Source organism: Trachemys scripta, chromosome 1 (assembly GCF_013100865.1).
Source record: "Trachemys scripta elegans isolate TJP31775 chromosome 1, CAS_Tse_1.0, whole genome shotgun sequence".
Lineage (NCBI taxonomy): Eukaryota > Metazoa > Chordata > Testudines > Emydidae > Trachemys > Trachemys scripta.
Window position 1 is genome coordinate 265,414,873 of NC_048298.1, and position 15,093 is coordinate 265,429,965.

General features: G+C 40.4%; 1 protein-coding gene across 1 annotated transcript in view; it reads left to right on the forward strand.

Annotated features, from left to right (window-relative positions):
* Window positions 1-15,093, forward strand: part of RBM26 (RNA binding motif protein 26) — a 102,153-nt gene that overhangs the window by 5,440 nt on the left and 81,620 nt on the right. The window contains exon 2 of the mRNA XM_034758282.1: window positions 12,289-12,407. Within this exon, the coding sequence (XP_034614173.1) occupies window positions 12,289-12,407 (119 nt within the window). The remainder of the gene's footprint in view (window positions 1-12,288; window positions 12,408-15,093) is intronic.

Genomic DNA, 15,093 nt, shown 5'->3' on the forward strand with positions numbered 1-15,093 from the left:
ATTTGTTTTTTATCAAAGCATCATACATTTAAACAGTATCCAAAGTTTATATTCTGGTTTTAGTTTTTGCCATTTCCATGAGATCTTAACAAAATAAAGGTTGAGCGCTCCTGTTAAAAATGAACTTTGTACCACCTACTGATGCACCTTAATAACAGGTTTCCCTAAGTGCTGCAAGAACAAAATCAGGTAGATGAAGTTAAGGGGAAAATGAGGGTGCTGAAATTTTGACCAACAGATGAAAACTATTGATGTTCATATATTCAAATCTTGGGCAAATCTGAGATTACATTAGGTATGAATAATTTAATGAAGTGATGATCTATAGTACTCACAGGCTGTGGAATTCAGAGGTGTTGACAGTTCTGTGAGGTTAAAGGCTGATGGTGACCCAATACCCCTTTCCTTTACAGGTAGCAGCTGCAGTCTGAGCTGGGAACTGAGAAAACATTCTTTCCATCTAAATGTTTCAGGCTTTTCTTCATGTAATGACTTAAATAGTAGCTTAAATGTTTCAGCTTAATATGTACATTGGCAGTTTCTATGCCCTTGCCTCCCTCCATGCTTTGCCAGGTTAGAAAAAATTTGCTTGAGAAATAAAGTTACAAAGGAATTAGAACAGTGCATTGTTCATTCTGTGCAAGTACAGAATTAATCTCCCCTGCAGACTTTTTTTTACCCCTGCAGAAAATAGATTCTGCTGTGGAGGTGCTGCAATTACACCTTTCACCCACCAGGGGCTTCTGTGGCACCAGAAGAAAGGGGGTAGCAGGCTAAGGGTTGGAGCAGGCAGCTATGAAAAGGGAGGGAGCAGATGCTGCTTTCCTCACAGCACCTTGTTCGCAGGACCAGGTGAGGGTGTGTGTGTGTGTGGAGGGGAATGGACAGAGTGGGACACATGGGGCTGGTGGTGTGTGTGTGTGTGTGTGTGTGTGTCACGTAGACTGGGGTTCAAAAGGGCTAGTAGGAGGGGACAGAGAGGGGCAGAGGAGCTAGTGGGGTGACAGCTTTGAGCCAGGGGCTGAATGGGAGTGCAAAGACACATAGGGATGGGGAGAAGGAAAGGTGCAGGGACACACAGGGACAGGAGTAGATGTGCTTGACTGAATGGGAGAGGCTAGAGGGTCAGCCAGGATCTGCATGGGGGAGACTCTCCAGCTCCGTAACAATCCCCTGCTCAAGCCTCCTCCCCTCCCCCCAAACAAACCTGTTCTATACTTCTTCCACCCACACCCAACCATCTTCCAGGTTCACTCCCAGGCTCCTTCCAAACAATTACTTCACTCTCCCTCAGCTCCTCCTTTACCCCTGACTCCCCAAAGCCTTTGCACTGCTTCTGAGTACAGAATACTTTTCTGTATTGTAGTTTAAATGAATTATTACTCAGAGTTGTGTATTAATATGCTTAGTAAAGAATCTATTTGTCAAAAATCATTTCCTGAATCTTTTTTGTAGTCTGTATTGTTACAGAGATAGCTGCTGAAAGCTATTTTGAAATAAATTATCAAAATAATTGAAACTGGTGTGATTCTATTGTATTATTTTGACAAAATATGCAGAATTTTAAAATATTGAGCACATTTTTAAAATTTTTTTTGGCACAGAATTCCCCCAGGAGTAGTTACTGTCTGTAACAACTTTAAACGTTCATCAACTGTATCCCCTTTTGTTGTAATAGTATAATCTAGACTTGGCATAACTGTTTTAATGGATGCATGTTTCATAGAATTATAGAAATTTGGGCTGGAAGGGACCTCAAGAGGTCATTATTCCAGCCACCTTCATTGAGGCAGGACCAAGTATACCTAGACCATCCCTGGCAGGTGTCCAACCTGTTCTTAAATCTCCAATGACGGGATTCTACAGCCTCCTTTATAAGCCTAATCCAGTGCTTAACTATCTTTATTGTTAGAAATTTTTCCTAATATCTAATCTAAATCTCCCTTGCTGCAGATTAAAGTGATTACTTCTTGTCCTATCATCTGTGGAGGTGGAGAACAATTGATCGCCGTCTTCTTTATAACAGTCCTTAATATATTTGAAGACTCTTATTTAGTGTCACCTCAGTTTTCTTTTTTCAAGACTAAACATGCCCATTTTTATTAAATGAATCTCTATAACAGAACCATTTATCGCTCTTGACCCTTCCTGCGTCCTGGCCAGTCATCTCTAATCCCTGAATTGTTTCTCTCACACCTTGCCTTAAGAATGCATTAAAGGGGCTCAACAGTCTGGTGGTCTTCCTATGGGGTCTTGGTGCCTACATATCATAGTTTGTTTGCTGTGGGGCTTAGATTCCTGAAAGTTTGCAGTTTGCTGTATCCAGTCCAACAGAGGTTGCCAGACATGTTGGTCCCTTTCTGATGTATTCATTTTAAAATCAAGATTGGATATCCTTATAAAAGTTTTGTTTTAGTTCAGTGTTTCTCAACCTTTTTAGGTTTGAGATAGGGATGTAAGAGTTTAACCGGTTAACCTATAAGCTTGATGTTTATTGGTTTCTGGTAACGATTAAACTCCACCTAGGGTCTCCCACCTCCAGTTGCCAGTTATGACTCACCAGTTGAGAAACCATGGTCTAGTTCAACCACAGATTATTGGATTCAGGGCAAGAATTATTGGGAAAAGCTTTGCTGACCTGTTCTACAAGAGATCGGACTAGATGATCATAGTGCTCCCTTCTGGCCTTGAAATTTTTATATCTGAGAACCTGTATTTGTGTTTTGGTGAACTAAGGCAGGATCATTTGAATTCTGTGGCATGTTGAGTCCAAAATTTGTGGTAAGAGTCTGGATTCTGTAACAGTTTGTTAAAAATTGAGTATTAGTGAAAGTAATATGAACATGAATAATGCAGTCCAGTGTCCTGTATTTTGATAACTGAATTTATTTCACATTTTCCCCAAATTTTTAGTTTTTGGTATGCTGCAGCAAGTTCTGTACTAGCAGTATTTAACTGCAATGTAGGAACTATCAGAGGAAACCTGGAGATTTTGGTAAATGGGTAAAGGACAGATAAGGCTTTTGTCACCTGGAAGGGCAGAGGAAGCATTTTGGTATTGTGGTTAAACTGTTACTTGGATGCTTCTGAAATGATTAGCAGTGAAATAGTTAAGTGCTAACATTAAATAGTCCTTTTTAGGTTTCAGAGTTCACAGTCCAGTGAAATCAATGGAACAGTTATATCTTTTAGAGCTATTGCTCCATGCTGTCTGCAGACTTGGGGAGAGATTACTGCATGGTTTATGCTTGGTTCAAATTTTCAAAGTAACTTAGCTTTGTTACCCATAAGGGCTAGAAATACAATTAAAAAAAAATTAAATTTTAGGCCTGGTCTACACTAGAAACTTTTGCCAATATAGCAGTGTTGGTTAGGGGTGGTGGTGATGGTGGTGGTGGTGTTATTTTGGCAACATTTCTATACAGGTAAAATCCCTTAGTGTAGATGCAGTAATTCTAACATAAAAGTGCTTTCACTGGTATAGTTTATTTCACTTGCAGTATATGTTCTGGCAAAAGAACTTTCTTGCTGGAATAAGCTTTCTCTCTACTAGGAAGGTTTGCTGGTTGTCTGACAGAGTGGGCTGGCACCTGAAAAGGGGAGCAAGATCCAGGGCACCTGTAACAGATTACCTGCTGGCTATTTCATGTCTTGAACAGTACTGCCAAAACCAAGTATTCAAAAACAGTGGGGTCAGGTCCCCCAAAATCATGGCTAAATTAATTTTTTTTAAACGTTGGGCTTGTTATTTACCTTTGGTTTCTGAGTCTTTAGGGTACACTTGAGACACATTTTTCAGCTTTTCACTGCCACCATGAGAGCTAGAAAGTTACTTAGAAAAAATAAAAATTGAAGCCGAGATGTTCACATTATGTCTTTGCTCTGGGAGTTGGAGCTTTAAGAAGAAAAAATATCTCAAGAATTGCAATAAAATTTTCAGGAAGTCAGAGGCAGCAGAGCTTTTAAGCCTCTTAGACTGAACATAAGAATGGCCATACTGGGCCAGACCAAAGGTCCATCCAGCCCAGTATCCTGTCTACCGACAGTGGCCAATTCCAGGTGTCCCAGAGGGAGTGAACCTAACAGGTAATGATCAAGTGATCTTTCTCCTGCCATCCATATCCACCCGCTGACAAACAGAGTCTAGGGACACCATTCCTTACCCATCCTGGCTAATAACCATTAATGGACTTAACCGCCATGAATTTATCTAGTTCTCTTTTAAATCCTGTTATAGTCCTAGCCTTCACAACCTCCTCAGGCAAGGAGTTCCACAGGTTGACTGTGCGCTGTGAAGAAGAACTTCCTTTTATTTGTTTTAAACCTGCTGCCCATGAACTTCATCTGGTGGCTCCTAGTTCTTATATTATGGGAACACGTAAATAACTTTTCCTTATTCATTTTCTCCACACCACTCATGATTTTATATACGTCTATCATATCCCCCCTTAGTCTCCTCTTTTCCAAGCTGAAAAGTCCTAGCCTCTTTAATCTCTCCTCATATGGAACCCATTCCAAACCCCTAATCATTTTAGTTGCCCTTCTCTGAACCTTTTCTAATGCCAATATATCTTTTTTGAGATGAGGACACCACATCTGTATGCAGCATTCAAGATGTGGGCGTACCATGGATTTATATAAAGGCAATGAGAGATTCTCCGTCTTATTCTCTATTCCTTTTTCATTGATTCCTAACATCCTGTTTGCTTTTTTGATTGCTGCTGCACACTGCGTGGATGTCTTCAGAGAACTATCCACAATGACTCCCAAGATCTCTTTCCTGATTAGTTATAGCTAAATTAGCCCCCATCTTATTATATGTATAGTTGAGGTTATTTTTTCCAATGTGTGCATTACTTTACATTTATCCACATTAAATTTCATTTGCCATTTTGTTGCCCAATCACTTAGTTTTGTGAGATCTTTTAACTATCTTGAGCAGTTTAGTATCATCTGCAAACTTTGCCACCTCACTGTTTACCACTTTTTCCAGATCGTTTATGAATAAGTTGAATAGGATTGGTCCTAGGACTGACCCTTGGGGAACACCACTAGTTACCCCTCTCCATTCTGAAAATTTACCATTTATTCCTACCCTTTGTTCCCTGTCTTTTAACCAGCTCCTCAGTCCATGAAAGGATCTTCCCTCTTATCCCATGACAACTTAATTTACGTAAGAGCCTTTGGTGAGAGACCTTGTCAAAGGCTTTCTGGAAATCTAAGTATACTATGTCCACTGGATCGTCCTTGTCCACATGTTTGTTGACCCCTTCAAAGAACTCTAATAGATTAGTAAGACGTGATTTCCCTTTACAGAAACCATGTTGACTTTTGCTCAACCATTTATGTTCTTCTGTGTCTCTGACAATTTTATTCTTTACTATTGTTTCAACTAATTTGCTCGGTACTGACGTTAGATTTACTGGTCTGTAATTGCCGGGATCACCTCTAGAGCCCTTTTTAAATATTGGTGTTACATTAGCTATCTTCCAGTCATTGGGTACAGAAGCTGATTTAAAGGACAGGGTACAAACCATAGTTAATAGTTCCACAGTTTCACATTTGTGTTCTTTCAGAACTCTTGGTTGAATGCCATCTGGTCCCCGTGACTTGTTACTGTTTAGTTTATCAATTAATTCTAAAACCTCCTCTAGTGACACTTCAGTCTGTGACAAATCTGAGGAATTGTCACACCTACAAAGGATGGCTCAGGTTTGGGAATCTCCCTAACATTGTCAGCCGTGAAGACTGAAGCAAAGAATTCATTTAGTTTCTCCGCAATTACTTTATCATCTTTTAAGTGCTCCTTTTGTATCTCGATTGTCCAGGGGCCCCACTGGTTGTTTAGCAGGCTTCCTGCTTTTGATGTACTTAAAAAACACTGAGGGTAGGTCTACACTACCCGGTAGTTCGGCGGCAAGCAAATCGAACTTCTGGGTTCGACTTATTGCGTCTTGTCTGGACGAGATAAGTCGAACCTGGAAGTGCTCGCCGTTGACTGCGGTACTCCAGCTCGGCGAGAGGAGTACCGCGAAGTCGACGGGGGAGCCTGCCTGCCGCGTCTGGACCGAGGTAAGTTCGAACTAAGGTACTTCGAACTTCAGCTACGTTATTCACGTAGCTGAAGTTGCGTACCTTAGTTCGAATTGGGGGGTTAATGTAGACCAGGCCTGAGTTTCTAGTTTTGCTCTTTTCCCCTTTAAGCTTCTTCTTTTTGGTGCATGTGTATTTTATTTATTTAAATAAAACCAAGAAAATTTCATAAACAAAACCAATAAAAAAGTTGCGTAGTGAAAAACTTAAGTCAGCAATATAACAGTTAATTGGGAGTGTAGTCGTAACACTCCTTATGTATGTACAGTACATTACATTCTAATTATGTGATCATATACAATTTCTTATAGATTGTTTTGCGTCCTAAAACATGTTCTTGTATTTTAAAAAAATATGTAAGAATTGCCATATTGGGTCAGACCGGTAGCCCAATATCGTATCTTCTGGCAGTGGCTGGTACCAGATGGTTCAGAGGGATTGAACAGAATGGCAATTATTGAGTGAGCCACCCCTTGTCATCCAGTCCCAGCTTCTGGCATTCAAGAGGGGACACCCAGACTCTGGGGTTGTGTCCCTGACCATCTTGGGTAATAGCCATTGATGGACCCATCTTCTATGAACTTATCTAATCTTTTTTTGAACCCAGTTATAGTTTTGGCCTTCACAGCATTCCCTGGCAATTAGTTTCACAGGTTGACTGTGTTGTGTGAAGAAGTACTTCCTTATGTTTGTTTTAAACCTATTGCCCTATTAATTTCATTGGGGACCCATTTTTTGTGTGTTTTGTGACGAGGTAAATAGCACTTTCCTATTCACTTTCTTCACACCGTGATTTTATAGATCTATATCATATCCCCCATTAGTTGTCTCTTTTCCAAGCTGAACAGTCTGTCTTTTTAGTATCTCCTTGTATGGAAGCTGTTCCATACTCCTAATATTTTTTGTTGCCTTTCCCTGTTTTCCAATTCTAATGTATCTTTTTTGATATGGGGTGACCACATCTGCACGCAGTATTCAAGATGTGGCCATACCATGGATTTATATAGAGGCAATAGGATATTTTCTGTCTTATGATCTATCCCTTTCTTAATGATTCCCAGCCTTCTGTTAGCTTTCTTGACTGCCACTGCACATTGAGTGGATGTTTTCAGAGAACTATCCACAATGACTCCAAGATCTCTTTCTTGAGTGGTAACAGCTAATTTAGACCCCCCATCATTTTATATATATAGTTGGGATTACGTTTTCCAATGTGAATTACTTTGCATTTTGTTACCGACTTATGAGAGGACCTTCCTTTTTATCCCATGACTGCTTAATTTACTTAAGAGCTTTTGTTGAGGGACCTTGTCTAAGGTTTTCTGGAAGTCCAAGTACCCTACATTGACTGGGTCGCCCTTGTCCACCTGCTTGTTGACACCTTCAGAGAATTGTAATAGATTAGTGAGGCATGATTTCCCTTTACAGAAGCTGTGTTGACTCTCTCACAATCTACTCTGATAATTCTCCTCTTTACTATTGTTTCAACCAGTTGCATGGCACAGAAGTTAGGCTTACCAGCCTGTACTTGCCAGGATCGCCTCTGGAGCCTTTTTAAAAAAATCAATGTTACATTGAGTATCCACCAGTCATCTGGCACAGAGGCTGTTTTAAGGAACAGGTTACATACCACTGTCAGTAGTTTTGCAATTTCATATTTGAGTTCTGGGTCTGGGTGACTTATTACTGATTAATTTATCGGTTTGTTCCAAAACCACCTCTATTGATACCTCAGTCTGGGACAGTTCCTCAGCTTTATCTCCTAAAAAGAAAGGCTTAGATCTGGGAATCTTCCCTCACATCCTCTGCAGTGGATGTGAGGATCCAAAAAATTAACGTCTCCACAATGTTCTTGTCTTCCTTGAGTGGTCCTTTAGCAACTCGATTTTTCAGTGGCCCCACTGATTGTTTGGCAGGCTTTCTGCTTCTGATATACTTTTAAAAAAAAGTGCCATTGGTTTTTGTGTCTTTTGCTAGTTGCTCTTCAAATTTTAATTGCTAAGTCACTCACTTTATATGCCATTTTTGGAAAAATGTCTGTCTTGTAAAACTAAAAATATAAAAATTAAAGTTATTTCATCTTCTCTAATTCTATGTAAAAATGTTGTAACTTTATTAAGACTAGTGAGGATAGGTACTATTAAAGATTTTTTTAAAAATATTGTGGTGTGTTCCATATAATCGCTAGACAGTTATTTCTCTTAGGAGTAACTGGCATACACCTTTTGAAGAGGGAGGGACAAAAATCTTGCTTATATGTGAAGTGACATTATTAAAATTGCATTAAGGAACATTAAAATATTAATCTTGCAAAATCAAGCACTCCAAAGGTAGGAAATACTAGAATTAAGAGTGCTTAGGGAAACTGCATCTCCACCACTAGACTCCTCATTTGTGTTAGGCCCACAAAGATCAGTTCTCCCTTTGGCCCTATTCAACATATGGATGCAGCCACTAGGTGAACTGGTCAGGTGATGTGGACTCAAGTGTCAGCAATGTGCAGATGAGATACAGTTCTACTTATTTCTCACCATTACTCCTGAGGGCATTCTGCCCTAAAAAATTTAAAATTCTGCACACAATATTTTAAAATTCTGCAAATTTTATTTGTCAAATAAATGTGCAGGCTCCAGCATGGCATTGGGGAACATAGGATACTGGCTGCACAGAGGTGGGAGGTTACTGTGCAGCTCCCCCCTCCCAGGACATGGACTCATTGGTGAGGCTGCACCCAACCCTGACACAGCGCAAGTATTATGCCTGCCCCAGAAACACCCCAGAGCCCTGCCCCTCCATGCTAGGTGTACCAGGTGTGGGCAAGCAGGCTCAGCAAAGCAGCATCCAAATGTGGGGGGAATCCAGATGTGGGTTGAGAGGGTTCTGTGTGGGGCAGTCTGGGTGTAGGCAGTTCAGTGGGGGATTTGGGTGCGGGGGGATCTGCATGCACAGAGGCTTGTTGGGGAGATTCTGGGTGCAACGGTAATGGACTTTGCAGGGGGATCCACGTGAAGGTTGTTGGAGCTCAGTGGGAGGGGGTCTGAGTGTGGGTGGGGATAGAGCTCAGCAGGGGGGGTCTGGATGTGGGGGGCTCAGTGGGTGGTCCAGATGCTGGGGGAGCAGGGCTCAGTAGGGTTGGGATCCAGGTGCAGCTGTTTGGGGCTCAGTAGTGTGGGGATTTCCAAAGGGGTCTGCACCGCTGTTTGAAACTTTTTAGGTGTCCGCAAATGAAAAAAAGGTTGAAAACCACTGCTGTACTGTATACATGTTTCCCCTTGGTGAAAGGATGAGAGAGCAAACAATAAATCACAGATGTTAGTCAACTCACTTAATATAATACTGGACAATGCTCATATCCTACAGTGATGTGTGGTATAAGAACCTACATATCTTAGAGTCTTAATTCAGCCCCATTGTGCGTATGCATTATGATAGCCTTACCCAATGTCATATAGAAAGTTTATGGTCAAGCCTGGAAAACTATTAAACTATCCCAAATGCCAAGCCAGATGTTTAACACAAGGGCATCTCTTCTTAATCACTGTCTATCCATTGAATGAAGACGAGTTCTGTAGGACAAATAGTATGTGATAATGTAAATTAAGACTGCATCATTGTGCATATGCATTGAGGGTACTGAATTAAATTTGCAGGAGCATCTTTAATTTTTGCATTTCCCAATTTTTGAGTGCTTGATCATGTAACTCTAGCATCATTATTTTAGCTTAAGCTTTATGTATTTCCTTGTTTTTTTTTTAAAAAATTAAAAAAACAAAACACAGATTTCATCATGTGGAACCATATTGACATCCCTTCCTCCATAGGTCATCCCTCCTGCCAAATTTCAAGTCCCTGCTCTAAAACATGGGGGCCCTAGAACATCTCAAAGAAACAGCTGAAAGAATTTTTTTAATACTGACAATTTATTTTTCTCTAACCTCCTTCTTGGAAACAGATTAGCTGGGTTTGTGGTGTTTTTTTTTTTTTTTTTTTTTTTTTTTGCTGAGTCTTTAAAATATGTATATAAAATCCACCTGATGTAGAGACTTGGCTGGGCTGGACATCGTGTGCGGATATCACAAGCTGGGAGGAGCAAGCCACCAACTGACCCCACTGGCACCACATCCTCCCAGCAGGCAGTGACCTGCTTTGAGGAGAAGTGTCCTGCCCTCGAAGCTGAAAAGAGAGAAGGCAGGAAAAAGAAAGAACTTTCTCCCAGCAGGCAGCTGGCTGACCAGGAAATGTCTGTACCTACAGTGGGCGGATCTGTGTTTTCCAGGATTGAACTCCTGAGTTATCTCAGGACCCATATGTAAATCTGTGGTAGAGATCATTCTCAAATTGAGGGATCGCTGCTGCTGCTGATCTACACTGGAGGTTAGGTCAGCTTACCAACATTGCTCGGGGTGTGGATCTTTCAACGTAGCTGTGTCAATCTAACATATTTAGTATAGACCTGGCCTTTGAGTGCTTTACTTGAAGGCCTGAACTGTTATCCTTTGTAGCCTTTGCATTAATGTTTTTGATTATTTTTGGCTCAGTGCTTCAATGCTTTTCCTTGAAAACTCCCCTCCTCCCCCCCGGCATTTTGAGCTTTCATTGAAACTTGAACACACTTGAACACCTCATTTCTCCCATGTGTTGGTGCACTTGCCTTTATGTAGTAATGGTGTATGAACACTGTTTACAGGGGTTTTGAAAACAGAGTTTTAGCCAACTTAGTCTGTTACCAAATACATGACAATATAAGACTAGCTAAAATGCTAGAAAATATAGGGTAGGGGTTCTCAAATGTATGTATAATGTAGATAATTTTAATACAGTCTTGTGGTGCCCCATTCTACCCATTTGTGATTATGCAGATCATCTCTCTTCCCATTCACTATTTGACTTTCCCTGTGGCAACTTCAGGAATTCCTACATGAAAAAGTAGGGGAGTTTATTGTGTTTTTAGTTTCTTTTAAGGCCATTTAGCAGCTGGAAAAAGATCTGGTACAATGTTAACTGACTAACTGTGCACATTGCTACCAAGAGCTTTATGGTCTACAGTTTGAGAACCTCTGCTCTAGGGAACAATCCTCCTTTGGCAATGTGATGGAACTAAAGGATGTTAGAATACAAAGAATCTCTCCTGCTTTAACTTGCTATTCAAGACAACATTTCTGTCTTCCTTACATTTGAAGAGGAGTGAATAGAACTTTTTTCACAGTGCCATTACTTAACTGACCCAAGATCTTAGTTAGGTGGGAGGTGTTCTCTCTGTAGCATTTTTAGCCCTTTTGGTAAAGGGATCAAGAATAGGATACTAAATATCAAGGGTGAAATCCTGGCACTATTGAAGTCAATGGCAAAATTTCCTTTAACTTCAATAGCATCCATATTTCACCCCCCAAAATTAACCTTTACTTGTCATTACAATTCATGTTGCCTTCCTAATTATGCTATTACTATTTTTCACTTTAGTAACACTTCAACACTGATATCTAGATGGCAACAGGTCCAAAATAATGTTTGTGGTCAATGCTGAGGGGCAGTCTGTGTTTTGTAGAGCAGGTAGAAATAGCAGCTATAGTTAATATCCACATATCGCAGAAAAGTTTACATTAATCAGGTGTAAATTATTATCTCCTGCTGTAATCTTATGTTTTGAGATGAACTGCAACATGGTTATTAATATTTGTTGTCTACTGTGCATCGGTACAAACGTGGCAGAGATGTAAATTAAATTAAATTAATGGAGATATCCCATCTCCTAGAACTGGAAGGGACCTTGAAAGGTCATCGAGTCCAGCCCCCTGCCTTCACTAGCAGGACCAAGTACTGATTTTGCCCCAGATCCCTAAGTGGCCCCCTCAAGGATTGAACTCACAACCCTGGGTTTAGCAGACCAATGCTCAAACCACTGAGCTACCCCTCCCCCCACTTCATTTTTCTGTGAAGGAGGTTAAATGATATTATCTTCTTGTGTAGCGTAGGTAGATGAAGATGAATTGCTAATATCCAAAAGATGAGATATTTTAAGATAACTTTGGTGGGATTTTTTGTGGCCCAATCTTATCATTTCCTATTGAAATTGATTGGAAGTTTAATTGACTTTAATAGCAGCAGAATTGAGTCCTAGATGTGTGTATTGTGCCAGGTTCGGGCAGTCTTGAGTTTTTCATTACTGAATTCTATATTTTTATCAATTATTTACAGATGTGATGCAGATCCATCAGCCCTAGCTAAATACGTTCTTGCCTTGGTAAAGAAGGATAAAAGTGAGAAAGAGCTTAAGGCATTATGTGTTGATCAGCTGGATGTATTTCTTCAAAAGGGTAAGAAGTCTTCGCTGTGACTATAAATCGCTGTGATTTGCTTTGCTTATTGATGTTTGTGTACTCAGCTTAATTTAGGATTAACTGCTATTTATCTTTTTTATGAGCCTTTGTTAAGTGCAGTTAATTCAGTTGCATGAAGAAAATAATTTATGAAATTTAACAAAAAACAGCAGTATTGTATGGTATCGGTATAATATATATCCTGGGTACAGTTTAAATTTTCCACCAATTATGTAAATAAGGACACTAAAGTTTTTTATCATAATAGATATACTGGAACTGAATATATATTTGGGAGTGTGAAATATATGTCCCTTTACCTTCCTCCCAAAATTAAACTTGAGATAAGCTTGAGCGCATACATCACTAATTTTAGGGTAAATTGAGGTAAGGTTGTAGTAATTAAAACAGTTTGGAAATACAAGAAAGTCATTACATTTAAATTTAAAAGAAACACAAACATTTTTGATTATGGCAGTGCCTTATAAGACATTCAAATAACCTTAATTCTGTTCCTTCTCAGGACATGACTACAGAGGGCAACTCTGAGACAATCTTACCCACCCATTTCAGTTCTTTTAATTTGTCCAAGTTTTCATCCTTTGTACACTTATGTGCCAACCTTTTAGCCTCCGTTAAAGTCTCTCCTTAAACCAGACTTCTGTTTACCCATTCTTTTGTCAGTATGCTGTATGAGTTAGAAGGTAAGATCTTTGGGGTAGGGACTACGTCTTCCTCTTTGGTATACAATATGAGGGCATATTGTACTTACTGTACAATTAACAATAAGCCTTCTATTATTGCTTCCAAGTAGGCTTGTTGATCACTAAGATTACATCATTTTGGGGATCATATTTCCATTGTGTGTTTGGCAGCGTAAGCACACTACCTACTCCCCCTCTTATTACGAAAATACTTCTGATTTGGAAAAAAAATAGCAGGAATACAAGGCTAGCTGTGTTAGTTGACAAGTCATCTTTAAAACTCCATTCCAAAATGTTTGTACCATGGACCATCTTACATGGAGACGGACTTCAGTGATTGTATACTTGCTAACATTTGGTAATAATTTCACCATGTTGACTCATAAACTTCAATGTTATGATCACCTAGTCTGGCGACCTGCACATTGCAGGCCACAGAACCTCACCCACTTCTGAAATGAACTCCTAACCTCTGGCTGAGTTACTGAAGTCCTCAAATCATGGTTTAAAGACTCCAAGTTACAGAGAATTCACCAATTACACTAGTTTAAACCTGTAAGTTTGACCTGTGCCCCATGCTGCCGAGGAAGGCAAAAAACCACCAGGGTCTCTGCCAGTCTGACCTTGGGGAAAATTCCTTCCTGACCCCAAATATGGCTGTCAGTTTGAATCTGAGCATGTGGGCAAGACCCGCCAGACAGATACCTGAGAGAGAATTCTCTGTAGTAACTCAGAGCCCTCCACATCTAGTGTTCCGTCTCCAGCAGTTCGGGATTTTTGTTACTGACAGTCAGCAGTGGGCCACATGCCACTGTAGACAATCTCATCATTCCCCTCCATAAACTTATCAAGCTCAGTCTTGAAGCCAGTTAAGTTTTTTGTTCTCCTCCCCCCCCCCGCCCCCAAACTTCATTCCTCTGATGGCTTGTCTAATTTCAAGCCTAAACTTGTTGATGTCCAGTTTATAGAAGTTAGTTCTTGTGTCCACATTGGCACCTAACTTAAATAACTCCTCTCCTTCCCTGGTATTTATCCCTCTGATGTATTTATAGAGAGCAATCATATCTTCCCTCAGCCTTCTTTTGGTCGGGCTAAACAAACCAAGCTCTTTGAGTCTCCTTTCGTAAGGTAGGTTTTCCATTCCTTGTATCATCCTAGTAGCCCTTCTCTGCATCTGTTCCAGTTTGAATTCATCTTTCTTAAACATGGGAAATCATAGTTGCACACAGTATTCCAGATGAGGTCTCACCAGTGCCTTGTATAACGGTACTAACACTTCCATGTCTCTACTGGAAATACCTCACCTGATGCATCCTCAGACCGTATTAGCCTTTTTCATAGCCTCGTCACTTTGACAGCTTATAGTCATCCTGTGATTAACCAATACACCACCACCTCTCTTACTTTCGACTGATAAATCCATAGCTTTTAACAAAAATTCTTGTTGTTAGTTCCTAAATGCATGACCTTGCACTTTGCATTATTAAACTTCATCCCATTTCTATTACGCCAGTTTACAAATCATCCAGATCTTCTTGTAAGATATTCCTTCCCGCAGCCCCCATTGGCGTGGAATGGCGAACCGTGGCCAGTTGGAGCTGCGATTGGACGAACTTGCGGACGCTGTAGGTAAACAAAACATCCTGGCCCGCCAGCGCTTTTCCCTGATGCGCCACATGCCAAAGGTTGCTGATCCCTGACATAGACCTACCTTTGACTAGTGATGGCATGATTTGCTGACCTTCCTCCTGTTCTTTGTGGCTGCAAGTCTTCTTATCTTTTATTCTCCCTTATAATCTTCTGCAGGTCATCCTGTATCCTCCCGTGGCTCTGAATTCTGGGTATCTCCATTGGCTCTTCCTTTTTTCTTACAGGACTAGCCATTCTACTCTTCTTCCTTGCCCTCCTTCCTTCAGTTGCAGCCTGCTGTGCCCCTCCTTCATTATCCAACTCAGCAAACCTGTTCCTGAGCTCTATTT